A 9190-nucleotide genomic window follows, 5' to 3' on the forward strand; every position below is an offset into this window, starting at 1 on the left:
GAATTAAAAGCCTCAGAACAATGTGCATAGTCCGGTAAGAAACTTATTACAAGTTGAGCAAAAAAAAACAACAACCTGAGAACCGAATTCTGTGTGTGACTTTGTTTACGAGTTTTCAGGAAAACAGGAAATGATCGCTGTTCTTCTGAGGTGTGTTGAGTGGAGCTGGACGTCAGGGGTCGGGTTCTGTTCTCCTGCACACTGGATTTCAAATTACACAATAACATATGGGGGGGGGGGGGCTGACTTTCAACTTTAAAGCTGCTCTAAATCTCCATTGTATTTACTGACCATGAGTGACTGTAATATAACGGGTCGTTCGATGTGACAAACTCATGTTAACACGCCACTGCAGGTCCGCAACTTGGAAACCAGACGGATCATTTATCTCTTGTTTATTTGCTCTCACAGATGGGTTCCACTCCCCCCCCCCCCCCCCCCCTCCCGTTCACACTGATTTACATGCCTCCTACAAACTCGACAGTTTATTTTTGTACTCGCAGCATTTGTTGATCTGCGAAGTCGTACGTCTAGTTGCTGGGATTGGTTGTAGGCTCATCCCATTCATGCATCTACTAATGCAAATGGTCTGGGGGATATGTGATGTGTCTAAAAGCAGACTGTGAAGACGCAGAATCTGTAGGTGAGGGGCAGGTTTTTGGGGCAGGAATCATTATGGTTTTCTTCTAGTTTGACCAGTGATGCTGGAGCAGGCTTTGGATTCCCAAAGGTAAACAGCCCGTGTGGACAGCAAGAGATGAGTCAGCTGGTGGCTTTTTAATTAGGGTAAGGTTTAGGGTTATGGGTTAGAGCCAAACTGCTGTATGGATGAGAAAGAAATAACAGTTTGTGGAAAATAATTGGACTGTAAACAGTGTACGGGGAACAGAAGAAGTCTCGGCACCGCTGTCTACACCGGGAGAAACAAAATATTGGCCATCGCCCCCAAAGGCTAATTCTTTGTGAGACAATAGCCAGTTGAGTCAGAGATTGGGGGGAAACTCTGCCACCAGTTCCCATCTCTATGGAGATTTTTGTCTTCCTATTACACATATAATCTGATACTATTAACCCAAAGTGGATGTGAACTTCCAAAAACCCTGAAACTTGAAAGTCTGCACTTACATCTCATGACCTCTGCAGTATTTAAAGCCCCAGTGTGTTTGAGCAGAGCCAGAATCCCAACACTGACACGCACACACTACATACATGTACCGTTGTGTTGCTGCCCTTAGAAAGTAAACAAAGTGACTGAAATGTGTTGATGACAGGAAGCTCGAGCAGGTCTGTTGAAATGCAGATCATGGTTTGAACTGGTCTTTATTCTTCCGGGCTTCGTGGCCGCTCAGCCTGGTGGCAGGAGCGGCTGAGAACAATATGGGCAAGTCTTTCATCAGACATCTGTCATCTCATCCTCTATCTCGTCCCCCTCTGTTTCACCTTCTGCCTCGCCTTCTTCTTCCTCTTCCTCCTCTGATGTCACGTCCAGCTCGCCCATCTGGGAGACGCACTTTGGACACGAGCAGACGAACAGGTAGTTCTCCCTGGGAAGAGAAATGTCCCACCGGTCACATTGTTGCACCTCTAACAAGAGCCGAATCAATCAAGAGGCATTTTTACACACTCTGCTGTTGAGAAAGCCTGGTGCCGTTCAGCAGCCGCTGTGCACCCGAGCAAATTAATGTTTAATACTGTAATTAACACTTGTGGTGCAATTAATACATCCAGCTGGTAGAAGATGGGGGGGGCACAGGGAGGTGCCCACTTCTACCCAGTGGCAGGCTGAGAATGATCACAGGATGCAGTAAAAACTTTACGCATCCCAGAGAGACTCGCTAAACAAACCCGCCCGGAGCAGTGGGGGGGAACTCAAATATGAAACATCATGTTGATCAATGAGGAGCGTGAGCGGAGGGGCAGCCATCACACCCCCACGCATCGCGGCCACAAGACCGCCCATTACCGCCCGGAGGCTTTTTTATTGATCCACATGGAATTTGTAACAGTGTGAGCCCCATTCCGGAGATTCATCCGAGAGAGTACAAATGTTTACCTCAGGGTTTTGTGTCTGCTGTGGCGGCTTCGGTCCCGCTGACAGCAGTCCAAGTAACTGATGCAGATCTCCTGAAGATTGGAGAAAACAAACGGTTGAACTGGCTGGAGAAGTTTGACCATAGAGCTGCAGTCGATAGGATTTAGAAAAATAGACGAGAGAAAGATAATGTGAAACTTCCAGACTCCTCCTCCCATTTCAGCTGAGCTCCTACACTGTAAGTATTTGTGCGAATTTAAATGACATTTGCAGCATCTTGATCTGGAATGAGACTAGAGCTCAACTCTGCTAACAGTCCACTTATGAAATCACCTTTAAATGCACTAAATCTGGATTTTTATTTGGATCTGCACACACTCGTAAATATCTCAACACGTCAGATTGTTTTTTCATCAAGATCCTTACATTACAATTAGAAATCGAAACATTTTGAAAAACGCTCTATCTCGCTATGTTTAGACAAAAAAAATGTCCTGGATTTAGACCCTGATCCAGATCCACACAAACCATTTTTAGTGGTTCTTCCTTGGATCCGGTCTCAACCCTAATCAAAATGACATGCAAACTGCTTGAGTAGTTTTCACTTATTCCAACAAATAAACCAATTCGCAGACAAAAATATAACCTCTTATGCAGAGGTAACTAAAATGGCACTCGGTCGAGCACATAACTCTGCCAAGCTCCAACAGTCACCTCAAATTAAATCTTGCTGCATCAAACTGCACACTCATAGAAATCAGTTCTCTAAATATGGGTTTTTTGAATTTATTTTTTTTGAAATCAAAATCCATGACTTATTCCCTGGAAAATCTGAAAATGTCAAAAAAACTCCCTCTTGTGTTTTACACGGTTCTTTCTAAGCCCACGTCCCATCCTTCCGCCAAGTTTTGTGGAAATATATCCAGTACTTTTTGTAAAATCTTGCTCTAAAACAAACAAACCAAAGGCCAGAACTCAATCTAAAAATCCAACAAACACAATACTGGTATTATTCAAAGTAGGTCTGTCCCTCTCTCGATCTCTCCCTCTGTCTTTGCCAGCATTCGAGCGGGAGCTTTGCGGCGAGCGCGGCTGCTCTGACGTTACTGTGCCGCGCAGATGCAAGGCTTCTCAATCTTTCTGACAGCTCGACAAACCCACTCCAATCCTCAAAGTCTCTGCCGCCTAATACTGTCTGACAGCGGCTCGCACAGAGCTTGAGAGGGATGTTCCGTCCCGTCTATCCCGGGCCAGAATTTATCACCCAGGAAAAACAGTGGTGTCAGCTGACCTCTCCTGGGTGGATGTCGCCGAGGGCACGGAGGTGAAGCAGGAAATTGTTGTCGGGGAAGGAGGCCTCGGCGTTGGGCGAGCAGCTGTGGTTACCTGCAGAGGTCAAAAGGGCAACACAAGGGGGGGGGGGGAATGAAGACGTCAGACGAACTCTTGATCAGAACCACATCTCTGAACTGAAGTGACAGCGATCGTAACACTGAGCGCTTCACGTCGTCCTCTGCACTTACATGAGCTCTGGAGCAGAAAGAGTCCGGAGCCCTCACAGTTCAGAAAGTCTCCCGTTTCTGCACGGAGACAAAAAGACAAAATCCTGACCTCTCATTGTGATCCACACACACACTTTGTGTAACAACCACAGCAAAGTCATTGGGTTACGACTGCAACACACAGACCATAATAAACAGTCATAGAACAGGACCATTACAAATTTTCTGGGTTCAGACAACAATAATTTACTCAAAAATAAATGAAATACTGCAAGACTGAGATAAAACTGTGACCTTTCTCAATGTCCTTGTACAGCTGGTCGATGAAGGAGTCCAGCTGCTCCCTCTGCTGGGCAGGAAGCTCCAGTGCATCGCAGCCATGAACCCACTGACTCAGGGAGCTGGAATCGAACGGACGAGAACAAAAATTCATGAGAGACTGAACGTGGAGTGAATGAGCTGAAGTGAGGAGCAGGAGAGACGAGTGTTCACCTGGTGCCGATGCCTTGTCCGTTAGTTCCCACCAGAGCGAACAGAGAGCGGAAACCCTCCGGAGCAAACCACTGCAACATCATCACACCCTTACTGATGCATGCTGGGACAATTCCTCATCTTTTTTACACTAGGATTACACTAGAACCAAAATTATGTAAACAGCATTTCCTAAGCTTTTTGATCCATTTAAAATGGTTGATCATTTACACTCTACTATGAATTTTACGACTAAATTAGAAAGCAAGTAGAGATTACTTCAATTCATAATTAATCTACAAAAAATAGTTTCTATTAAATGTAAAACATCACATTAACATTTTTCTGAAGCCAATGTGACTAATACAAAAAATATAAATCCTCAAATGTAAGAGACTAAAACTAAAATGTGTTTGGTGAAAGAATAAATGAAAATGACAGAAAAAACGTGTCATGGCAACATGGGAGACGTACTCACCCGACTGAGATGCTCATCATAAAGTGCTGCTCTGAAAAAGCCGTGTAACGAGGCCAACTGTCCCTACAGAAACAATATGAAATAAACAAATATTACATTTTACATGAGAGCATCAGTGGCCTCAGTGGGAATCAAACTGCGTCAGGGGACAGTTCCTCTGTGGAACCTTTGCTCAGTGACACGTTATTTATTCCAGTTTCCATAAGAGGACGATGCTTTTCTCTCCGTTCTCTGAAGGAGCCGGATAAGAAACATTTTGCAGAAATAACGTGAGCGGTGACTCACTCTGAACTTTTCTCCCAGGAGCTTATGGGCGATCTCCTCCTCCTCGTTCGCTGTCCGGCTACAGAAGTGAGAGAAGAGCTTCTGCCAATGTGCTTTGTCTTTATCCTGCACAAACACAACCAATAATAATACTTGGTCACTATGGGGATACTTCTGCACATGACTGATGACTGGGTCGCACGTGGCTAATGGTTCACTGCTGGACAATAAGTGTTATTGAAAGAAAACAGTCAAATGAGAACTGGGGAAATCTTAATCTAGGTATGACTGAATGTTTATAAGCAAGAAACGCAAAAGGTAAAGGACGGATTAACACAAAATTTGTTGGAAGGATGCGATATGGGTCGGGGGGGGGACACATTACATTTTGATGCAGATTCTGATCCAGGAATCATTTTCTTCAACATTTTCCTTGGTTTCATTCTACTCTTTTAATGTTAACACTCATTTATAGTGAGAATCACAACTTCCACAAATGTGAAAATTACCTCATCTTAATTTCCATGGTATATATTTAGTTTCTGTTAATTTGAACTTGTGCTTCACATTATAATTGGTTTGCTGTCAGTTGACAGGCTGTTTAAAAAAAGTGCAATATTCCTGATAAAGCTGTTTTTCAAGCTTTACCATGAACTTGAAAATGGGGATTGGGCAATTTCATACTTTAAGGTATTGCTTTTTGAATATTTGCCTTTTTAAATTTGTTTGGATACCTTCAAGGCAACTCTGAATAATTCATACCAGATAATGTTGGAGTTAATATTGATCTGAGACTCACCTGTTTGACTAGAGCAACCATTCTGGCCATGAGCATGATGCTGGAGGTCTCTGGAGGATAATGCAAACTCCTGAGGAGGAGACACGTCATCTTTTAGAGGCATATGGATATTTTAAGAGGAAACCAGGGAACTCACATGGGTTTTCAATCAAAAACACTTTCAGTGGCCAATTTGTTTGATGCATCTTTGTGATCTCTCATCCTACACATATGTAAATAGGGAGGACAAAAAATGACAACGCCTCAGAGAGTAATATGTTCTGGTACAACACCACCAAATCCCAACAAAAACTGAACATTCTAAACATTATAATAAGGTTGAAGTTATGGAAGATTTGTTGTTTTGTATATTCCAAAGTTGTACCTAATAAAGTGGTCACTGAGTGTGTGTCAGTGCCCCCTCACCTCCACGCCTCCTTCATCTTGTTGAGTGGATGATCTGGATCCTCCTGGGACGAACCCAGACACAGAACTCGATGGTACTGACCTGCTGCAGCTTGTCGACACTCGCTGCTACAATACATCACCTGCAGAGGGCGACAAATTCACACTGAACAACTGGAAATCACGTGTCTTCATCAATCAGAACCAGAATTATTTTTATTGCCACGTATATTTGTATAAATTGGAAATTGCCATGGTGTAATCATATAATGTGTGACGTGGATTTAATCCAGAAATGATTGGTTTGTTTTTGGCTTCTTAATTCTTCAGAGCAGTGGCGTCTGTTTCACATCCTCCAGGTTAAATAAAGCATCATCAGAAATAAACACACCTCCACAAGATTTACACACTTCAACATGTATTATTTTGTAAAGTGTGAGGATTGTTTTTCTATATTATTGTTCTGTATTTTTATGTTTTACATTGATATGGTGCAGTCTGAAATAAAGCTAAAGGAAAAGTTATTCTATGTTTATGCAAAAACACAGTTAAAACACAGCATGTCTGCATGTGTGCGATACTGCAAATGCAAAGAAAAACCTCAAGTTAAAAACTGTTTTCTCAGTTTGTCACTTGGGTAAAGGAAGAAGCCGGGAGTGTGTTATTGATCCACAGGAACAACACCAGCCTGGAAGAGGTGGTCAAGTTCTCCAGCGCCGACACTGAGGAGGATCCGTCCTGACCACAACTCCTTCAAAATCAATAGCTTTCTTGTTTCGCTAAATATTGATGGGACAACAAAAAAAAGGATGGTTCTTCTACAGCAGTGGGAAATTCAGACGGGCAGACCTGGCACTGGGGGCAGGCCTGGTGCAGCTCTGGTCGGACCCGGCACAGCTCGGGGTGAGGAAGGCTCAGCCCGGGGATCCCGCTGAGTCTCCTCGCATTGTCCTCGGCCGTCTCCAGAGCACGGAGACAGAACTCACAGGCTGGAGGAGGACACAGAGGAACAGTGACGATGACGAGCAGGAAACTAAAACCCGGATTTATACAGAATGTGTAAAGTTCATGCTCTACAACCGAGTACCAACACAGAGCTCTATTTTCTGTTTGTCTATAACAACATCTCCCAGCAGATTCTGACAGGTCATTGTTCTCATTCCTGATTCAACATCTGAGCCAAAATAAACGCCAGAAAAAACTCATCCTAAAATAATCTGAGGCGTCTTTTCTATCCACCTCTTTTACATATTTTGAAGTTATTACACAGTTGAAGTGAAGTCTCTCTCAAAACGTTTCAACACAAACTGAACATTAGATCCTTCATTCACTGCAGGACGTTGTTATGAGACTTCTTTACTTCCAATGAGCTGTAGCTATAAACTATAAACTGGATTTATAATTATTATCGGTGTGAGACACAGCTCAAAGGTCTGTTCTCGTTTTGTGTGAAACATGTGAACATCTGATTTGAATTTCTTCTTTTACCGTTAGTTTCTCTTACCTCTATATTTGTACAAAGAATTCCACAGGAACTGAGAAGAGACGAGGGGCCGCTCGATGAACATGCTGTCCCCCTTCTTGATGCTCCTTCTAGCAAACAGACCTTTACCCTGAAACATGAAGAAATCAGGTATTGATGTAGATGAAGATACGTGCTTTGACATTTCAATGTGGATTTCTGATTCCCCTTGACCGTAGCGCGTGAAACTAATTCAATATTTTATTGATTTCATACAATAACAATAGCGATAATGAATATGTTCATAAATCTATTTGTTATACACTAAAACTGTATTAATTTACTTTACTGACAGTAAACAGAAATTACAGAAATAATCTACATATGAAATATAAGTTGATCATTAAATTGTTCTTATTAAAGTGGTGTTTATAAAAACAACATATCACAGAGAAGAAGAGCATCAAGGCTGAAATAAATACTAAAGCATTAAACATTATTTCATTCAAGTTTAAAGGATGATTTTTAAAATCAACATATTTGACTGATCTGAGGTCAAATATATTAAAACCTGTTATATAATATATCTCATCACCATGATTGCACGATGTATAACCATAATACACACTAAAATGTATTATTTTCCTATTGATGATGTCATATTGCAATAATTATGATTATTTTATCACCCAGCCCTGAGCTCCTCGTTCAAAGATACATTACTCAATTTAAAATGAAATGATAACTTATTCTTTATCAACATTGTTGGGACACTTGTGGTCCTTCACACTCTATCAGTGAATATATTTTATAATACAATTGAATACTTGTTATGAACACGTGTCTGCAGTTTTCTCTGAACGACAGAAACAGATGAGACAGTTGTAGATTCGATCAGTGACAGTTTGATCATTATGTTCTGCTTGTGTCAGCAGATAAAAACCTTTAATATAAAGTTGATCTGGTTCTTCCTGAGCTCAGCGGTGTTTGCTCGGCGGCTCCCCGGCGGAGGGAGCCCACATGCGGCCGCAGCTGCTCCGCTGCCGCCGCTCTCTCCGCTTCCGGTTCTTTCAAACCGGTTCATCGGGACATGACGCGGCGGCTCTTACCTTCACATTGTCTATAAACCGGACCTCCACGCCGCCGGCTGCTTTACCGGGGTCCACGCACAGAGAAAACATGTCATCCACGGGAGCCGCCATGTTGGAGACGACCTTTCACCTCTCAACCCTCAACCTGCTGCGGAGTGACGCAGCGCCAACAGCGACCTCTGCTGGTCAGAGCTGCGGGAGCATCGACATTAAACATCATTACAAATAATAATAAGAATCAAATAAATAAAACAGTGGATTCATCAGGTCACATTCACACAAATGAATAAACCTGTGTCTCTTCACTGGTCACAGCCTGCAGCTAAAAACACGGTTGCAAATAAAAAATATTCATTTTACCTTGATTAACTGAATACTACATAGGCAATCCTGTTTACACTGTATACATCTATATATCTAAATGTATTTTATTGATATTTGTATAAATTATTATGTATATATATTTGAGGGCATGTTTATTTATTTCTTTTATTACTTTCTTTTTTCTACTTTCCTTTTGCTGTAATAAAGCAAATGTCCCAAAAGTTAAAGTAATTAATAATTAATATCTTGTCTTATTTTATTTTATTTTGTCTCACTTAAAATGTTTCTATCAATGAAAGTTAAGAAAATAGTAAAAAATCAATGTTACAATTTTTCTGAACCTCAGAGATATTATTCCAAGGTAAAAACACATGAACGTGTTT

At 41.8% G+C, this 9190-nt stretch overlaps 1 protein-coding gene across 1 annotated transcript; it reads right to left on the minus strand.

Moving 5' to 3' along the window:
- Positions 1-452: 452 nt before the first annotated feature.
- On the minus strand, positions 453-8633 carry smyd5 (SMYD family member 5). The gene is made up of 13 exons (XM_061079754.1): positions 8502-8633; positions 7435-7543; positions 6780-6919; positions 5952-6073; positions 5547-5616; positions 4769-4873; positions 4484-4546; positions 4027-4097; positions 3829-3935; positions 3556-3612; positions 3324-3418; positions 2054-2124; positions 453-1544 (listed from the first exon to the last, which is right to left on the minus strand). The coding sequence occupies exons 1-13, from the start codon at positions 8592-8594 to the stop codon at positions 1394-1396; spliced, it is 1254 nt and encodes a 417-aa protein (XP_060935737.1). The 5' UTR covers positions 8595-8633; the 3' UTR covers positions 453-1393.
- Between the last annotated feature and the right edge of the window lie 557 nt (positions 8634-9190).

Source organism: Limanda limanda, chromosome 10 (assembly GCF_963576545.1).
Source record: "Limanda limanda chromosome 10, fLimLim1.1, whole genome shotgun sequence".
In the NCBI taxonomy this organism is placed as follows: Eukaryota; Metazoa; Chordata; class Actinopteri; order Pleuronectiformes; family Pleuronectidae; genus Limanda; species Limanda limanda.